The sequence below is a fragment of the Labrus mixtus genome, chromosome 9 (assembly GCF_963584025.1).
Source record: "Labrus mixtus chromosome 9, fLabMix1.1, whole genome shotgun sequence".
Taxonomy (NCBI): Eukaryota; Metazoa; Chordata; class Actinopteri; order Labriformes; family Labridae; genus Labrus; species Labrus mixtus.
Window position 1 is genome coordinate 21,295,823 of NC_083620.1, and position 20,307 is coordinate 21,316,129.

The following is a 20,307-nucleotide window of genomic DNA, read 5'->3' on the forward strand; positions in this document are numbered from 1 at the left end:
AGTCATGAGGTAGTGACACAGTGAGTCAAACTGGCTGACAAAGCTGTTTGGATCTTGTTTTTTTTAAATTTAGAATATTGCTTATTTGACATCAGCAATTTGGTAATTGTATTACACATGTCAGGAAAACAATATTGTGTTATATTAACATTTTCACCCACGTCTGAGATGAATAATTTAGTTGATCAAAGACAGTGTTTTACAAGTATTGTGCTTGCTTTCTGTTTTTTAGTTTGAATGAAACAGAACTCTTGTACTTTTATTCTCGGTTGTGTTAAAGAGGCCACACTCAGTTTGACCTACTTCACGTATCCTTAAACACCTTTCTATCATTGTCAAGGTCACTACTTAATCAAACAGTAAACTTTGCTGCTGTTATGTGTACATCACACGTAGTGTCTTGCTCTCTGTGGTTGGCTCCGTGTTGTTTCAGAAGGATTACATGGCTGCCTGGCCTCATCACCTTAACTCTGCTTTAACAATGAAGCCTCTCTGCCATCTAAGTACACAGAGCTCAGCTAACACACACAGCCAGCACCCCAGGCCCAATGTTCCCACACAGGAGAAGAAAAAAAAAAAGAGATTGATTGCAGACTTTATTCTCTCCCACTCAAGCCGCAGTTGCTCTCAAATATCCAACCCTCTAAAGTCTGTCATTTAATTCTGTGCAACAGCGCTGACACAGCAAGGTGGAGGGGGGACTTCCTCTTTCCCCTCATCCTCCTCCCCCATCACACATTTTTTACACACATTCCTGCGCTGCATGTCACAGCCACTCAATCCACCGTCGCACAGAAGCTGACGAGCAGAAACGACAGCTCCATAATTCTCAGTCGAGTGTCAATCAGGCTTCATATCTCTGAGACACACCCGAGTCTCTGAGGTTCAACTGTCTCTCCGGCCCCTTCCAGCTCCAGAGTCTGCCATGCATTTTTAATGAGGCTGTGTTTGTGTGAGTGTGTGAGTGCAGTGAGGCGGAACAGCCCGCTCCTCCCTCACTGTATCTCAGGTTATTACAGTCTCACTGTTTTGAAGCAGGTCAATTTCCTCTCACCGGGGAGCAGCACTCTGTGGCAGCACAATACTGAGCAGAATATTAATTCACAATACCACTCAACTTCAAATCTTCCACACAGAGCACTCTCACAGGGTGTGTGTGTGTGTGTGTGTGTTTGATGGAGTGAGGAAGTGTAGCTTCAGGGCAGCAGGGAACTATTATGAGGAGTGAGACCATCCCTCATCTAATGGACCCATATTAAGCTCTCAGGCTACTAATCATCTCCCCTCCATTTCCAGAGGCGTACTGTTGCTCAGCTCCGACTCTGATCTTATCAATAATTTTACTTCATATGCTTCATCAGCTTTTTCAACAGTATTGTACTTGTTTGTTACATGAAAAAAACCCAGAAAACATTTCCAAAGATGCACTTGTTTCTTGACACTTGGTTATGTATGTCTGGTTGTGTATTGCTATTAGTTTAACAAGAGTGTTTCTGTCGCCATATTTAGCTTGTGACCCTGCGAGGCTCCATATTAGAGGACGCGGTCGCCTCTACGGGGAGGCACGGCACAGTGCGGGGTCTGCCACTCAAGGAGGTGCTGGAGCAGGTCGTCCCAGAGCTCAGCGTCTCCTGCTTGAGACTCGCGGTCAGCGCGCCCAAAGTCACCGAGCAGCTCCTCAAATTGGACGAACAGGGAGTGAGTCTTCATGCCTTCGTTTGTATTTTACAAAATGTAAACGTTGGTCTTATTTTCTTGCGTTCAAAGTTCATCTAGCAGCTAAAGACATAAAGCTTCTGCTACAGTGGCATATGGTTTGCTAGGACAGTTCGTATTTAGGTTTCTGTTATCTGTATAACTTATTTAGAGACGGTTCAAAGTGTAAAGTAAGACTGAGAGCAGTGAAAGCTGAGTGAAGCTGGGAGGGTGTGGTGTGTTTAAGCATGAGTGTGCAACCATAAAAGCTTTAATGATAAGCCATTTTAGCTCACCTTTTGATTTAATGGAGGCTGAAGTACAAGGCAGAGGTAGTATGATAAGTTGTTTTTGTATGTGTAGGTGGTTTATAGAGATGCTTTAAGTGCATCCAGATCTACATTCTTACCTGTTAAATCAACGTTGTCATTAAGTAGACTAGAAAGCTCAGACTGTTCTGTTTGCATGTGGGGATTCAGCAATGTGTGTGTAAATGTTATTTCTCTCTCGCCTCATAGTTAAGTCAGAAGCACAAGGTGGGCGTTCTGCTGTGCCGTGCGGGCCAGAGCACCGAGGAGGAGATGTACAACAACGAGGGGGCATCGCCCGCCTTCTCTGCCTTCCTGGAGCTGCTGGGGGAACAAGTGCTCCTCAAAGGATTCACCAAATACGCCGCACAGCTCGACACAAAGAGTAGGACCTCCCTAGAGCCCACTTTCACACATCACACACTACAATACTCTGTCACATGTCTGATTTAACACCTGAGTCACTATGATGATGAGTCACATGTCCAGGTTGATGCTGTTAGATAGATTTACTTCCATTTCATCATATAAGGCTCTCTTTAATAAATGCATCAATTATCATCTCCTGTTCGTTGAGATAATAGAATCAGTTTATTAAATTATAAAACCATGTGAGAGGAGCCTGTTTTCTCTTATTTCATCATGCAGTCAGTTGTTAGGATATACAGCCAGATTCCTCTGATAAGTCATATGAGCAAATAGGAATTCAATAGAAGTCCAAAAAAGCTCTATCTGTTGTCTAACAGTGAGGGTACTTATAAAGAAATTGGTTTAGAAATTTAGCAGAGAGAGGAAGAATACATGTAACATCCTTGATTGATGCAGTGTGTGAGGTTAGAGAAAACAATCGTCCTCCTGTAGATCATTACATTAATGCTGCTTTCATGCTTGAATAAAGCTGCAAAGATAGTTTCTGTTAAAGATACCTTCAGTCCACTATCCATTAGTTTTACACACAGATGCAGCCTCGTGTTTTCTGAGTCAGAAGTAATAGCCCAGCCAAGCCATGTGTCATTAAAGAAAACTATCTGTTTGAAGTGTTTGTACTAAAATCAGCATCACAGTGAACACCGTCTCTCATGTCTCCAGCGGACTCCACAGGCACCCACTCCCTGTACACCGCCTACCAGGGCTACGAGGTCATGTTCCACGTGTCCACCATGCTTCCCTATATGCCCAACAACCCCCAGCAGGTGAGAGCTTATCAGCACCTCAACTCAGGACCATCATCTGGGCCTGTTACTTTAGTCTCAGAGTAACAGTGTTAACAGCTGTGAAATCATCTATATTCATCCATTCACCAGGTCTTTCTGTTGTTGTTACCTAAAGCAGTGCAGTTTGCTGCAGGTAGTAAACAACAGCAAGAATCCATCAAGTGGAAACCTGTGACTTGTGTCAGCCTCTTCATGTAGAATCTTTTCCCTCTGTTATTCACTCTGTTTCTTTGGGTTTTTTTAAAAGCTTTTTTTTGCTCGCACTCTCTCTCTCTCTCTCTTGCCTTTTCTTTCACCCTCTCTCTGCCTCTCATTCTTTAACTGGATCAGAGCTGGGTGGGGTTCAGTAGTGAGTAGTCTCTTTATTTTCTCCCTCTTTTTTTTTCTACTTTAAATAAAGCAGCCTTCCCACGTGGTCTTCAGGGTGCTGTGTGTTTGCAGCGTGGGCTGCATTGTGTGAGTGACCTATGTGTACGATAACGCTCTTGATGTGGGTAGATTTTAATAGTTTGCGTAAGTGTTTGCTTAGAGATGCTCACACATGTGCTCAGACCGGGTGGGGGCTTTGGGTTATGGTACACACTTTGAAATATGTCAGCGCATTATCACAGAACAGTGCACGCTATGGAGGAGGCATTAGTCTTTAACATTATGAGATGGTGTGGGTGTATCTCCTATTATTCTATCAACGGCAATCTTTTGTTTGGAATTTTTTTGACAGTTACATCATCTTGTTAAACATCTTGTAAATGTTGGGTAAACAAGGAATAAGAGGGTGGCACCTTTTTTTACTGGGAATATTTTATGTGTCTCTGAACCGTTCATAAAGTTATCAGCTCTGACATCATCAAATGTACTTTAATAAACTGCACAATAACTCCATCCAGAGGTCAGGAGACAGCAGCAGCAAGAAGGTTTACTTGCTTGGATGAACCACTAGAGGGCAGCATCTGACATTAAAAATAACCTGCAGATGATGGAAGCAGCAGAAGAAATGTAGAAGAAATAAACACTGAGGGCATTCAGGTTAGGAGAGAGCTCTTGTATGTCAAGCGGCTTTAATGTTCAGTTAATAACAGCTGAATCATTGGTATCAGGAACAAGTTGAATTTAAAATGAATGCAAAAAATGGAAAATAGACATTCATGTAAAATAAGACATTTGTTCTCCAAATGTCCATCGTCAATGTTTATAAGGACTTCTTCAAGCACAATCATCCAAATCATAAGAGCTGTAGTCTCAGTCAAAGTGCAGGATGCTCCTGTGGCACCATGCTGCAGCACGTGTGTATCAGAGGCCAAACAGTGGGCTGGATTACATAATTGGTACTTTCACACTTCTCTCTGCAAATGAAGAGGGAATTGGCAGGCACCACAGCACAGACTCACAGCCTGGACTCTGCACCATGTCTCCTACACAAACACAGATAGACTGACAATCATGCACACAGGCACAAATAGCCCACACAGAACCTGACAGAAACACATTACATAAAGAGCTGTTCAGTGAGCATCTCAATCTCTCATTTCTCTTGTCAGACTTTCTCAGTTGTTGACTGAGTCAGTCATGTCAGAACGAGTGATGTCATTTTAATTAATTTGTCATTTTATCTCTCCTCTCGCTGCTCAGCTCCTGAGAAAGAGGCACATAGGGAACGACATCGTCACCATAATCTTTCAGGAGCCGGGAGCGTTACCTTTCACCCCCCAGAACATTCGCTCACATTTCCAGCACGTCTTTGTTATTGTGCGTGTGCACAACCCCTGCTCTGAAAACACCTGTTACAGGTAAATAGAAGACAACAAGCACATGTTCATTGAAGGTCTTTAAGGTCTTTCCTCTTAAGGTTGTCAAAATGTTCACTTCTTTGATACTATTTGGTACCAAGATAAAACAATACCATCTGTGTTATTTTAATTAGTGATAGTATTGTGGAAAGTACTGACGCTTAAAAAAAACAAGTGCAGATCTTTAGTGGTTTATTTGACTTAAAGAAAGACAACACTGTCTTAAGTTGCACAAACACATCGGCAACATTTCAGCACTGAAGCGTTGCCAATATATTTTTGCAACTTAGACATTGTGCAGGAGTTGGATTGCATTTTTTTCTAAAAATAAGAAATGATCCAGTACTAAGTGTATTTTTGTTTCAGTGTTATCGATTCACGATTGTTAGTATTTGATTTTTTACGAGTATCATATGGAAGTTTAAAGTTCTGATATCTTAACCCTACTCACTCTTTAAATCCTTTCCCTTCAGTGTTGCTGTAACGAGAATGAAGGATGTACCTCCTTTTGGTCCACCCATCCCCAACGGTGTCACCTTCAGGGACCCAGAAACCTTCCGTAACTTCCTCTTAGCCAAAGTCATCAATGCCGAAAGCGCAGCGCACAAATCCGAGAAGTTCCACACCATGGCGACACGGACGCGGCAGGAGTACCTGCGTGACCTGGCTGAGAACTGCGTAACCAGTACGCCGCTCGACTCGGCCGGCAAACTTAACAACCTCATCTCCCTCGCATCCAAAAAACGCGAGCGCTCCAAAGCAAGAGAGGGGGCGGAGCTTGGAGCTGCGGGAGCCGTCGCCTGGAGGGTCCAGGCCCAGGACTTCAGTGGAGGTGGGACGGAGCTCCCCTGTGCCTTGGGCTTGTCAGCTGAGTACATCCTCCTCACGGACTGTTCCACCAAAGAGGTTGTGTTTAACTGTTTCTGTGCCGATGTCATTGGCTGGACACCGGAGCGGCTGTCACTGAAGATCTTCTATGGCAGAGGAGACCACATCGCAGTGCGAGTACCAGAGGGCTGTGCACAGGACATCAGGGAGGTGGTGCAGAGGTTGAAGGTGAGAGCTTGTTTAGTATAAGGCGATAGTGACGACCAGAGCAGAAAGTTCAATCCTCTGTGGCCTTGTAGGCGCAATGGTTTCATCCTATTTAGGTTTATAGGGTTTAAAACTAGACTTTAAGAGTTCATTTTGGAGTTCTCTTGTGGGAATTGACAGGCACGCCCCTAAAAAAGCAGTTCTCTAGCTTCCAGTTTTGTCTCTCTATGATGCAGAGTCTAGACTTGTAATTCAAAAATATGTCTCCATGCATTTTAGGGATGGCCTCTACTTGGGGAATGCAAATCTAATTATCTTACTATCTTGTTTGAATTTTGTTTTTAATAGAAAATGTAGCATCCTTGAAAACTTGAAATTGCATGACTCATGTTTTCCTTTTGAAATAATAATAGCAACTTTGAAGATAGAAGTAGGGATGATGTTTGGAGTGGCCTGAAAAACAACAAGAATACATTTTTAAACTTTAATCCAGACTGTTTAGAGTATCATTAAAGAATGAACACATGCAGATTCTCTATGTAACTTCAAAACTCCCTTCTCTATGAAGTTATGCAACAGCTTCCACTGGCTGATGAGAGATTTAATATTGTGATAATCCCGGTTAAATTTGATGAATTAAATGCTAGGAACAGGAGATTTTCTGGAACCAAGTGAGCTCTTTGTTAATCCAACAGAAAAAATGGAAAGAGTTCATCCTTCTAAAAATAACAAATGCATCCATACTTATATGTATCAGAAGGCTAGTTGAAACTGTAACGGGTTATCGCATGCTGCTTGTGTTTATAGTAATAATGTTGTTGATGGATATCAGTTTTAACAGCCTTTTTCAGGCTGCTTAATGTATGTTTATGTTAGAAGACACCAGGAGTCTGTTTGAGTCCACACGTATAATAATGCTGTCATGTTTATTTTTCTATTCTTATCTTTCCCTATGCTTGCCAGTCTTTGACAGTGGGATGTGAGACGGTGGACATGACTCTGAGGAGAAACGGACTCGGACAACTGGGCTTCCATGTTCGCCTGGACGGCACTGTGGCCGAGGTAACGACAAAGGACCATCTGCTGCGTCAGATCTCGAACTGAAACACTATCTATGAAGATCCTTGGCTACACATGACTGGCTTGTTTGAAGATTTTTTTTGTGGTTTTCTCTCCCAGGTGGAGGAGTACGGCTTTGCTTGGCAGGCCGGACTGAGACAGGGCAGCCGGTTGGTGGAGATCTGCAAGGTGGCAGCAGTGACGCTGACTCACGAGCAGATGATCGACCTCCTGAGGACGTCGGTCACTGTGAAAGTGGTCATCATACCTCCGTATGAAGAGGGCGGGCCTCGCAGGTGTGTTAGAGTCAGCCTGCTGTGCTTCTTTGAAGCTGAAACAATGTGTGTGGTTCTTTTTCAAACGGCTGAGGTGGATACAGAGGTTGAAGCAGGAGCTGACAGCTCGACAGGCGCAGAGTAGGGGTGGAACAAAATATTGGTATAGCAAAATATCATCGTCCTGCAGTAACACCTGTGATACAAATATCGAATTGCTGGTGGCACTGTGCCAAATATGAATATTTTGATTTATAAATAATACAACACTCTACACAGACATTCCTGACCCAGCACATGACTCCTGGCTGTGGTATGACATGAATGAGGGTAATGTAAAAAAAGAAGTTGATTGCAGGATAAAAGAAGAAGAATCAATCAATTAAATTTTTATTTGTATAGTGTCAACTCATAACAAGTGTTATCTCGAGACACTTTACAAGAAGCAGGTAAAATACCTTACTCTTTGTCTGTTAACATTACAAAAGAGCAGGTAAAAAGACCTTACTCATTGTTATGTTACAAAAAGCAGGTAAAAGACCTTACTTATTGCTAGAAGAAGCAATAAGAAGCAAGAAGAAGAAGAAGACAGGGAGATAACGTAGGACAGCAGTGAAAAGAAATTAAAGAAAGAAGCATGATAAGTGGTCAAACTGACTAATTGCAGTGACATAAATCCTGCACTTTTTGGGTCATTTTATTTTCTCAAGTTAGTCAATATTATGATGTATCATCATTTAATATCACTATTATTATATTTGGGCGGCAGTAACTTAGACTTGTGTTGGGAACTGGAGTGTCGCCAGTTCAAGTCTCGTACGGACCAAGTCATTGTATCTGAGAGTGAGGGAGGGGCAGTGGCATTTACTGCTTGTAAATGTGTGTGTATTCCTGGTCTAGGTAAATAATGGAGTGTAAAAACAGAATTCCCCCTCTGGTTTTGATAAAGTGTGTCTTCTTCTACACGATTGTCTTCCTATGTATAGGTTATCGCAGAATCACTGTATTGTGATATAATGGTTTTGTGGGTCACCCTCTAATTCCCACCCCTAGCGTAGAAGTCGGAGTAGAAAGACAAGAGCAAGCACAGGACGCTCCTCACTCCAACACACAAAAGCATGGATGAGAGAGTGGCTAGACTCCAATGTTCGGAGAGGATTTTGTGTGGGAGTGTGTGAAAAGAGGAAGCGAGCGAACACAGAACGGTGATGTGTTTCAGGAGGAAAAGGCAAAACGAGGGATAGAGACAAAGAGAAAGAACTGAATTGTTTAAATGCAAATTCTTCTTATCTTGTCATCTTGTTCAGCTCATGGTAGCCTGTTTTTCCCCCATCTCCCACAATCCATTTCTTCTCCCTGCCGTCATCCTTTTCCAACCTTTCATCTGCACACAAACGGCCTTGAAAAAAAAAAAACGGAATAAAGAGGCCTTATGAGGCACTGGTTTGCTGTCACAGAATGGTAACAGAGGTGAGGAAATAACTACAGTGTGTACTAGAGTGTTTCTGACTGAAACTGGGTCCTAAACACAGTAATTGTGGCCTGCTGTGTGCTCGCACAGCGGTTAGATTTCTTTAATGTTCGAGGCAGTTTAATTACACCAAGTTAAATCCCTTTGACACACACACACACGCATGCAAAAACACACAGACTCTCTCTCTCTCCCTCTCTCACGCTCTCAAGTAGCAGTTGATAATTAGAGTCTTGTATTTCACCCCCCCCCCCCCCCTCTCTCTCTGTCCCATTTGTGTGCCAGGCAAGCAGATTGCATGAGATTAAGGCTTGAAATCTGCAGAGGGAATAAAAAAAGAGAGCACCAAAAATAAATAAAGAAAGAAATGAGTGGAAGTGATTAATTAAAAATGCATGCCCTGTGCGAATGAAAAGGACTGAAAAGAGGGAGCGAGAGAGAGAGAGAGAGAGAGAAAGGGGCAGGGATGAGTGTATGGAGCTGAAGAGGCAGAGAGACGATTGGTGAGGAGGACGTGTTTCAACACCAGAGAGAGAGAGAAGTGGGTGGGCGAGAGACGGAGAGAGTTGGAAATGCTTTTCTTTCACTGTTCTGAATCCACTGCGCACATGCAAGATGGACGCATACAGTGGAGAAAAGGTGTGATGCTGTGGTGTGTTTAGCCAGGTGTGTGTGTGTGTGCGCGCGTGTGTGTGTGTGTGTGTTTGTGTTTGGAAGCTCCAGCTGTGAGTCACCTTTTACGGTATGATGGAAGAAACTCTGCATGTCAACATGTGTAGGCTAAGCTTCCTCTGAGGTTTGTACTCGCTTCTTGAGGTGTGTATGTGTTTGTGTGTGTGTGTGTGTGTGTGTGTGTGCGTGTGTGTGTGTGTGTGTGTGTGCGTGTGTGTGTGTGTGTTTATGCGTTTGTGTGTGAGCGTGTGTGCGTTTTTGTGCACGTGTGTTTCAAGGTCTGGGCATGTACTACTATGGATACTGGTTATGTTAGCCATGTTTTTTCATTGATCAATATGCCTTGATGCATGTTGTGTTTCTGTTTATTGATTTTTTTGTTATTGTACATTTGTTGAACACACCTTTTTCTGTTTTCTAGGAGTGTGCTTATTTCAAACCGACGTGTATATGTGTGTTTTATTTCAGAGAATTAAACTCACAGATCGAGGTCTTTGTGAGCCTGGTCTGAGATTAACAGAGATTTAAACTCTGAAGACACCCTCTTGTTTACACCAGTATTTATCCATGGAGAGAGTTTTGTATTTGTATTAGATTTGGCGTCTGAAGCAATACAGTTGTGGTCATTATAATTTAATTCATGGTACTGATGATAATAATTTATTGCAAATTCAATTAGTAAAGTGCACATTGATCAACATAATAAAAACCCATCAATGTAAATATGCTGGAATTAGAACATTAGTTCAACTGTAGTCTTATTTTAAGGGGGGATTAATCATTTATTCAATGGACATCAAAATAATCTGCAGCTGTTTTTTTAATATTTAAATGTACATGTCCTCCTCCTTACATTTGAAAATACTGTAATAGTTTCTTAAATCAAAACATTCCCATGTGTCCTCATCTCTTTTTTTTTTTTTTTTAACTCTACAGCTTTTCTCTGTTGTTGTTTTTTTTATTTACTCCTCTCCTGTCTAGTTTCACAACACAGTGATTTTGCTCTAACTCTTCACCTTGACACCACTTCTCCTCTGCTATCATCACCCCTCTCTCTCTTCCTCTCGTCTTGAACACTTTCTCCATGCATATTTGATGCCTTCTGCCCAGCTGCAATAGACTGTCTGAATTAAATAATAATGATGTGTAAAAGATATGTGCTGGATATAGAGGCTGCTATGAGACAATGACAATTGAGTTGCTTTACCTCCAGATGGGGGTGTGGTCACTTTGTCTGCTACAGCCCACTTTTTGCTAACAGACCCACCCTGTATGTTTGTTCAGGGGTTGCACTGAGGAGTATGAGATGAAGACCATGGAGCAGAAGCCCGAACCTGAGCCTCTGGCGGCAGGATACAGACCATCTCCTCGCTCCACGTGGAGGTGGGACAGCCCACCAATTCCTGCAGGGCTCCACATTGCCCCCAACGCCCAGCGCTGGGCCCCCATGGGTCCCCCGCCTCCTCCACTGCCGCGCTCACACAAGGCCATTATGTCTGTTCCCTACAGGGAGCCCCAGCACCTCAACTCCAAGAGGTGAGACTCAGAGACGCTGATTTATTCACATTAAAATTACAGAAGACACTGGACTGGGATTCTTATAACATAATTCATTAGCAATAATAAAGAATATTCATATTGAGACTGAATTTACCTGATGTCTTTGATACTCCTGACTGAATAAGGCGGAGTGAGATTCTTTATTTAAAAGCAAATATGTACAGTATAAGATCAGCTAAGAGTTAAGAGGAAGGTTAGAGACTTTGTCCACTGGGTCCAACATGGACAGAAGTTTTTAGTAGATGATTAATTTATGGCTCAACAATGCATTTTTTAAATTAGTCTTTTGAAAGAATGGCTTTTAAACTTTTTTAAGGTTGTAATGTTCTAGCATTGCCTTTTTCTTTCTTGGTTGCTAGCCAGTATCCACACACACACATTACTTTAGCCCCTACTAAAGTCAATGACGACAACCAAATCCTGGCACCTTCCATTTAAAAAATTCCTTTTTCAAATTTTTTTCAGTGTGCTTTTTTACTGACTACTGTTTGATTTTCACTGCCTAACTGATGTCTTACCTCCTGGCTAACAGTCAGCCTGTTTGTGTGCCCTCCAGGCCTGTGAGCTACCCAGAGAACCACTTTAGTCTGTCTCCTGCGGGGGGCGACAGAGTGCTGACCTACAGAAACCCCTCAGCCAGCTTCTCCTCCCCCTCCTCAGGCTTTATCGGTCTGTCCACGATGGGGCCACCTGGGATCACACCAGGCCCCTTCGTACGCTACAAACCCTCACCTGACAGGTGTGTGTGTGTGTGTGTGTGTGTGTGTGTTTGTGTGTGTGTGTGGGTGCGGTGTGTTTGTATAGCCTTTTGTTCTCCTAGCTTTCCTCCTTCTCTCTTTGATCTTGATTAAACATGTCTAATGTTACTCACTGTTTTGTGATCTTGAGTCAGATATCTTCTTTTCATAAGACAGGCTAAATGATGTGGAAGATTCAGGTCTGAATTTAGATGTGTACGAACACTGTGTCTCTGTGAGGAAGGATCTGTTGTGTGGGCAGCTCTTCCTCACAGTGTGGAGGTTGATAACATCTCACCCAACCAGAAATGCGTTTTCACCACCATCAGGAGGCAAAACAGAAACTGAAATTCTCCTCTGCTCAGTCAAATGTGAATTCTACATTTCAAGTGCTTTGAATGTATGGAGTATGAATATGTGCTTGAGTTAATTTGACTCCTCTCCTTGTTTTTTGACTGTGCATCAGTGTGTTTATTAATCAATCCCCACCTCCTATGGTCCATCTGTGTAGATATGGAACAGGACAGCGCCCCCTGCTGCCCTATGAGCCCCACCTCAGTGTGGACATGAACTCCAGTGGAGAGTCTTCCTCAGGCTTCACCAGTCAGGAGAGCACAATGGAGCGCTGCAAAACAGGTACATTAACCACAGATTGACCCTCTTTTTATTTTATTAATGTGCAACAAGAAGAGTACCTGCAGCAGTACTTCAAAGCACCTTAAATCAAGACTAACAAAAGACTGAATGACTACTTGTGTAAAAGAGTTTATTTATAGTGATGAGCCTACAGGGAATTTACACCGATGCTTTAATTCAATGAAACATTTTTGCTGCTTAGTAGTCGTTTATTTCCCTCGGGAGATGTTAGAGCCAGAAAAACGGAGCTAAAATAGTTTGAGTTAATTTTGTACTTGTACCCATCGGGTGACCAAAACATGACTCCATAAGAATAATATTGTTTCCCTCCGTCTACCGGAATATAAACAAAGATCAGTTTTTCTTAAAATAGGTGTTTTAGGTCTTCAACAACAACCACCGTCTCTGTCTCTGAGTGTAAATGTGCAGAGTTAAGTTACCACAGTGTAATTTTGCGGCTTGTTGGCTGGGTTGTTTAAATGTGCTATAAGCATTTAATCCTCTTTGTGGACCATGGAGGTTCAGTGTAATTTGATTTAATCCTGTGAGTGTCTGTATGTGTTTCTGTCTAGAGCCCCTCTGGCATGTCCCCGCTTCATCTTCCCGGGGTCCGGGTGCTGGAGGAGGTCAGAGGAGACAAACTAGACAGGATGTCCCGGGTAAAGACTCTCCAAACAGACACTCAAAGGTCAGTCTTGCCATCACCACGTGTTATTTGTTTTCCTTACTCGTCTCGTTGCCTCTCTGTGTCTTAATGTTGGCTTCTTGTCCTCGGCAGGGTGAGACTCAGTACTCCAGCCACTCCAGCAGCAACACTCTGTCTAGCAACGCCTCAAGCGGCCACAGCGACGAGCGCTGGTTCGAAGGAGGAGCCGGAGGAGAGCGAGGAGGCAGCGGGAGTTGTCTTATCGACCCAGCTGACCCCGACCCAGACCTTCTCAACAAGGGGGGGTCAAACGACAGCGGCATCGACGCCTCAACGCACTACAACAACGCTCGTCAGGGAAACGTGTCAAACAGCCAGTCGCATAAGCCCATGCACTCCTTCGTCACCTACAGCGGCATGCAGGAGCTGTCTGTGGGGAGGAGCAGCGGCGGGGGAGAGGTGAGGAGAAGAGAGTCCTCCCCAATCATACCAGCGTCAGCCAACCAGAACAAAGGGTACCTGACGAGGACATTCCCGCCTCCTGGCTCCAGTGCTGATAAAATGGATGCTTTCAAACCCAGGTGAGAAATGATGAGATGCATCTTTTAAGGCGTGTTTTGTGAAGCTCATAATAACTCAAATGAATCTCAGATAGTGACGGGACAGATTCAGCTCACTATACTAGAACGGTTTTACAATCATATATCTCACAGTTTAACGCTGCTTTGCTTTACGGAGAATGAACATACTGGTCATGACTTTAACAGGTCAACTTCATGAGGAATCTTTAGAGAATGAATCAGCGAGCAGCAGGTATTCTCAGACACCAGATCTCTTGTAGACTATAGTGTGATGCATGGACATGTATATTTGAGAGGCACATCAGGGATTAAAGCAGCTTTAATCCTTGTGAAACATACAGATCATCATGTGATCTGCTGGTGGACCTGTCCCCCCCCACCCCCACATCATGGATACATGCAGAGAGTCAAATCTCTGTTTGTTGGATTACAAATATCTGCATCTTAACCCTGAGTACCATAAACGGATGCTGCAGTCTGTGCTCGGTGTGTGTTGGACCATGAACATAAAGTAGACATAGAATTACATTGAATGATGTAGGACAGAGAATGATACATCACAAGTTTTGTTTTGCACACATGTAGACATGATAGTGTTGTGAGGTGAATGATCACACTTCCATAATAATGAAGAACTTAAAGTCATTTACTTGACTTGTTAGTTTAAAGTTTTGGAGCAGCAGAGAATAGGTTCATTGAATCAAAGACATTTAAAGTTGCTTGATAGATGAAGTTCATAAGTCTACTGCTGTTTAGGATTTGCTGTCATTGGTGTTATTTCAGCAGTCTGATTAATAGAATCAGTAACGTGATTCTATCTTCATTGCCTGATTGATGAAGAGGAGATAAGGAACATTTTTGCTACAAGAATTAGTAATGCCAAAGACACAGGTAAAAAGAAATGTTAGAAATAAATTCAGTTTAATGGAGTTGAGCTTTATTTTAAACAAATGTATGTTTACTCTAGTTGAGGATATCAGCACCACTGTCATGTGTGTTGTTTTTTATGAGGCTAAGGCCCAGCAGGTGGTTAGCTTAGCTTAAAGACTGTAAACAGGGTAAAACATCTAGCCTGGCTCTGTCCATTTTCATGAAGACCTCTTCGGGCCCCTCTGTATCTCACTAGTTAACACACCTAAAAGGGGGTTGCTATGCTGATTGTGTGTCTCAAAAAAGGTTGAACTTTTCCTTAAACTTTCTGTGATAGAAAATGTTGACTATCCATCCAATGAACAATAATTTAGCAGAGGGGTTATTATGAAATCATTTCCTGTTAATGTAGTTCCCCCCCCCCCCCCCCCCCCCCAAAAGAAATCATTGATCTGTTGTTCAGATTTTCTGTTTATTTCTTCCTGTGATCTTTTTTTATGATGCAGTAATCACACGTGTGTCTTGTCCCTCCGCCCAGGGCCTACACACCACAGGGTTACAAGACTCCAGCGGAGAAAGCTCGGCCTATCCGAGCAGCTACCACTACACCAACTTCAGCTCATTTAAGCTCCACCCCTCTGTCCAGCTCCGCCCCCAAGTCCTCCTGGGCAGGGAAGAGCAGACAAACTGCCTGGCAGGGTGACGACAGAGGCCCATCACCTTTAAATGCAACGACATCCAGTTCAGACAGCAACAGCAGCAAGAAGTGAGTTTCTGACGGAGAACTTCTACCTTTAGGCTTTAACTAGGAAACATGCCTTTACAAATGTAAAGGCATGTTTCTCGAGTTTGATCTCTACCTGAGCAACAATTTCACTTCTCCCAACATCTAAATCTTTTCCTACTACAGGCCAACATGATAGAATAAGATGTGTGTACGAAACCCTTTAATAACGCTTCAATAACTCAACCTCAGTCACCTGCAGATGAAATCTTTACAGTTTAATTCCTTACTGTGGCCTCGCTGTAAATGTGCTGCAGAGGTAAATGATCTGGGTCAATGTAGTACACACAGGAAAGAATACATGCTGTATTTGTGTTTTTGACACTCGTATCTCACCAGGCAGGTGGATATGAACTCAAAGAACGTGTTTGGACAACCTCGACTCCGAGCGTCACTAAGGGACCTGCGTTCTCCGAGACGGACGTACAAAAGCACCATCGAGGACGACCTGAAGAAACTGATCATCATGGACAACCCTGGAGAGACACCACAAAGAGATCCGGTGAGGAACACACCCACAGTTTCTGCACACCCATTTCTATCAGTCCACTGTCTCCCCTTTTTTTTTTAATGTGCTCTGACCTTTTTTCTCCCTGCAGTCTCCCAGACGGACTTTGCAGCGCACCTTCTCAGACGAGTCGCTGTGCAGTGGGCGCAGAGAGGCAAGCTTCGCCAACTCGGAGAACCAGACGACTCCCACTGACTTACTGTTCACCTGCACGCTGCCCACACGCAGACACATGCAGAGCAAAAAGGGTGAGTTCAAACTTCAGCCAGGCACTAAATATTCACTGCCAAACCTGCTCTGTTATTTGCTGCCAGCTTTCAATCTGTCAGTATCAGAGACTGTTATGCAAGAGTTGTTTTTTTTTTTTTAATTCCTGACTTCTGCAACCCGTTGTCCTCTCCCGTCCTTCAGTTCCTCTGTCGGCCTCAGAGCTGTCTCTCACAGAAGTAAGAGACAAAGTCCCCCCCCTGAGGAGGCTGGACCCCGGGCTGATGCCTCTCCCTGACACAGCCTGTGGACTGGAGTGGTCCAGCCTGGTCAATGCTGCTAAAGTCTACGAAGGTGAGGCCGGAGAGTCTTCAGGATTAGGTTTGTTCAGCTACATATAATATATGGTGTGGGTGTGGTTTTTTTTGTTTTTGTGTTTGGACAAACAAATGTTTGAATAAGCAGCTTCACTCAGACAGACAGTGCAGGTATGTGCTCTCTGCTGAAATTAGCTCAACGTCTTAAGAGATGCACATAATAACTACTGATTGTTTTCTACCATATACAGTATGTGATTCTTAGTCTAAATTTTCAAGGATGTACAATTGTTCTGGTGTAAGAAAAAAGTGAGATTGATGAAAATAATGAAACAGTTCGTCATGTAAGTGACCTTGTAGGTGTAAGTCATATTGTCTGGATGTGGAGGGTCGATCAGGTTCACCTTGTCGCACTCCTCTTCTGTCACATGATACTCCTAAGAAAGACAGATCTTAGTGTTGATCACAAAGACCACCACAGCCAAGACAAACGCTCCAGAGACCCGAGCCAACACTTGATCTCCGAGTTTACCTGCTGCCAACTCCTCCTCTGTGGAGACGTTTTGTGTCCTGTATCCCGAAGGACTAAAAGTCTCGTTCGTGCAGCTTTTTGATCGCGAAATGATGCGTCCTTTTTTACAGCACAAAGAGCCGTCTCCCTCTTCTCGCTGAATGAGCCACAGGCTGGAGGTCCGGACATGAGACCAGCCGTCAGTCCAGTCCAGTTTCAGACTCCTCAGACTCCTCGGACCACGCCCACCTTCAGCTGGTAGGTCAAACTACAGCTACTGTTGTAAAGTTAAAAAAATAACTCCTTAGACACATGTTTATTCTTTTCTTAACTTTGTCATGACTGCCCCCTTGTGGTAAATGAGTTGAACTGAACGTGTGTTCACAGCGACGAGGTGCCCAACGAATTGTCTGGTCGGCTCTACCACCTGGAAGTGATGCTGAAACAGCTCAACAATGATCTGGAGAGAGTGAGAATCATTTCTTTTCACGATTTTCTCTTTACTAAACAGTTACAAAATATAAAAACCTCCTGGGTGGAATTTGAACCCAGGACAGGACAGTGAGGTCTCGTCCACCTCTTCGAAAGCCCACTCTTTTCTTTTGCTGTCACATTGTAATTCATTAGTGCTTTACTGACTTGTGAAAACAGATTCACAGTGTTTCTGTCTAATTTAAAGGGTATCATGTGGCACAAAAATGTTTTTTTACAGAACCATTAAAACAATTTTATCAGCACATACTTGTGCAAGAATTCTCATAAACAATTTCTCAGTCTACACAGGTTTATAGTTTTTCTTTCCTGCCATTGAGATTGTAATCTTTAATCTGTTTTGTTATAATATAATATAATAATAAACAAATTTTTTTTTGAATGTTGTCACTTTTTTAACTATATTGTGAGCTACTATAAGAATGATATAGTCGTGAAATATTGATAACATCTTAATAAAACTTGTAAAAATATTTATTTATTTTTCCATTATTGATGCTAAGCTAAACTAATAGCTATTAGATTGAAATATGTTGTTGATCTTCTCCATCCCAAAAAAAACAAATAACTGAGTTGCAGCATTTTTAAATTACTCTTTTCAGTAATAGTAAAAACATAAGCTCCATCTGTTTTCTGGTAACACTTTAAAGTCATTATTTCTGTTTTTTGTGTGTCTTATTTCACTGCCTCTCTCCCTCCAGGAGAAGCATGATAAAGTCGTCCTGCTCGCAGAGATGGCCAACCTGAGAGAGAACAACCAGCGGCTGCAGGAGGAGAGCCTGACGGCCAGCGAGCAGCTCAGAAAGTTCAGTCATCTTTACACAAACCCCAAGAGCGAGAGCGACCACGAGGCTCACTCCTTAACACACGAACATGACCCAAAGAGGGAGTGACACCAGCACCTGCAGGAGGAGAGGAGGGAGATATTCAGGCCACAGAGGGAGGACGACTGTGAGACAAATCCTCTTTCCTTGCACACACAGGGGCAGCAAAGGTCACCATGATGTCACCTCACACAGCTTCCACTGGACTGCCTTAAACTGTAGAGAGAGTGAGGGAAAAAAAACAACCTGATTTTTATAATGCAACACTCCCCGAGCCTGTTCACACACACACACACACACAGAGCAGGGAGCCTCCCTCTCTGTAGTCTGAGCCTGTTTATTTTTGTAAACTGAAGTGGAAAAGTCTTATAGACCTGTCCTATGTTTAAATACTTACCTACTATGCCAGAGGAGCGAGTGCAGGAGGAGAACCTGACTGTTTAAGAGACACTACATCACCTGGAGAGGCCTAATACTGTTTCTGCAGCAAATCAGCCAAAAACTAAAGACTCATTACAGACTGCATCTCCCAGAATGCACTAGAAGTATGGAGACTCTACAGACATGGTACTGTAGATAGATGAGGTACAATTCTCATGTATCAATATGACCTTTATTGTACTGATATTGTATAACAGTCTTACTAAAGAGGTGTGTGTGTGTGTGTGTGTGTGTGTGTGTGTGTGTGTGTGTGTGTGTGTGTGTGTGTGTGTGTGTGTGTGTGTGTGTGTGTGTGTGTGTGTGTGTGTGTGTGTGTGTGTGTGTGTGTGTGTGTGTGTGTGTGTGTGTGTGTGTGTGTGTGTGTGTGTGTGTGTGTGTGTGTGTGTGTGTGTGTGTGTGTGTGTGTGTGTGTGTGTGTGTGTGTGTGTGTGTGTGTGTGTGTGTGTGTGTGTGTGTGTGTGTGTGTGTGTGTGTGTGTGTGTGTGTGTGTGTGTGTGTGTGTGTGTGTGTGTATACTCAAGATACTCAGAAGCATTACAGCACAAATGTTTTTGTGCTCAATTTCTTTCCCTTTGGTGTGTGTGTGTGTGAATGTGATGGACTTCTGAGTGAAGAACAAACCAGTTTACGGTCATATAAAAACGTTTGGGCCACATTATTCTTCTTTCCTCCGTTAACATGGACAAACCACAGTCCCTGAGATGTGAAACAAGCCATCAGGGAGTGTAAACAGTCCACGTCTTAAAACTCGGAGATAAACTGAATTTTATCTTTAGTGTAGTGATTTGTTTTAAATTTGATCGTCACTGTTTTTAGCAGTGCTGCATCATCTCAGACCTAAATGTACTGAAAGTGTATTTTAGCCCTGTGACATTCTCTCACTACGTCTTTGAAATGATCTTTTCATTCTGATATTGAAACCGATGTATGACATGTCAAGTCAAATGCATTAAACGTTTTAGGATCTATTCTTTAATTATGAAGCTGCTCTGATTAGCTTAGCATAAATACTAGAAACAGACAAAAGCAGTTAGCTTTGCTCTGCCAAAATACAACAGAATGATCTTTACAGCACTTCTAAAGGTCATAAACTAACACACCCTTTAAGATAGTCCATTCTAAATTCACAGGCTTTTGTTTTGGGATCCTTGTAGTCATTTCCAGGAGACTTCATGGGTTGCCTGGTAACCGGTTCCGTTGTCACTACTTCTGTAACCGTGTAATAAGATTTTGTTTAGTTTTTTCTTGTTTTACTATTATAATATTTTTGCCTGCTTTTGAAAACAGTTAGCAGACATCTTGCCCTCATACCATTTTAATAAAATATACTAAGATATAACAAGTATTAAGTGAACTTTAGAGGTGCTGCTGGGTAGATTTTGTCACTTTTAGGGGCTAGCTGTTCTCCCTTGTATCCGTCTTTATGCTAAGCTATACTTTGTTCATTACCCCCCCATGAGTCAATCTCTCCATCCCGCTCTCTTCCAGACAGAATGTCAAACTATTGTTGTTATTGCTTCTTCTCTGCATAGCCAAATAATCAACATGAAGCTGTACATGAAACTCACTGGACAACACTGAAGCGCCGTCATATCTAAATTGCTCTGTGTGTGTGTGTGTGTGTGTGTGTGTGTGCGCGCGTGTGAGAGAGAGAGAGAGGATTTGTCGCTGTGTTCT

The 20,307-nt window shown here is 42.9% G+C and overlaps 1 protein-coding gene across 2 annotated transcripts in view; it reads left to right on the plus strand.

The window, feature by feature from the left end:
• sipa1l3 (signal-induced proliferation-associated 1 like 3) overlaps positions 1 to 18,904 on the plus strand; it is a 65,470-nt gene extending 46,566 nt beyond the window's left edge. The window contains exons 6-24 of one of the 2 annotated variants that reach the window (XM_061046854.1): positions 1,510 to 1,698; positions 2,214 to 2,388; positions 3,093 to 3,196; positions 4,847 to 5,004; positions 5,478 to 6,060; positions 7,003 to 7,101; positions 7,219 to 7,394; positions 10,801 to 11,052; positions 11,633 to 11,815; positions 12,325 to 12,449; positions 13,022 to 13,137; positions 13,228 to 13,676; positions 15,085 to 15,312; positions 15,670 to 15,832; positions 15,930 to 16,086; positions 16,250 to 16,426; positions 17,005 to 17,131; positions 17,261 to 17,342; positions 18,067 to 18,904. In XM_061046854.1, the coding sequence (XP_060902837.1) occupies positions 1,510 to 1,698; positions 2,214 to 2,388; positions 3,093 to 3,196; positions 4,847 to 5,004; positions 5,478 to 6,060; positions 7,003 to 7,101; positions 7,219 to 7,394; positions 10,801 to 11,052; positions 11,633 to 11,815; positions 12,325 to 12,449; positions 13,022 to 13,137; positions 13,228 to 13,676; positions 15,085 to 15,312; positions 15,670 to 15,832; positions 15,930 to 16,086; positions 16,250 to 16,426; positions 17,005 to 17,131; positions 17,261 to 17,342; positions 18,067 to 18,258 (3,735 nt within the window). In that variant the 3' untranslated portion in view covers positions 18,259 to 18,904. The remainder of the gene's footprint in view (positions 1 to 1,509; positions 1,699 to 2,213; positions 2,389 to 3,092; positions 3,197 to 4,846; positions 5,005 to 5,477; positions 6,061 to 7,002; positions 7,102 to 7,218; positions 7,395 to 10,800; positions 11,053 to 11,632; positions 11,816 to 12,324; positions 12,450 to 13,021; positions 13,138 to 13,227; positions 13,677 to 15,084; positions 15,313 to 15,669; positions 15,833 to 15,929; positions 16,087 to 16,249; positions 16,427 to 17,004; positions 17,132 to 17,260; positions 17,343 to 18,066) is intronic. The other variant, XM_061046855.1, reaches the window with a different exon arrangement.
• Positions 18,905 to 20,307: the final 1,403 nt, after the last annotated feature.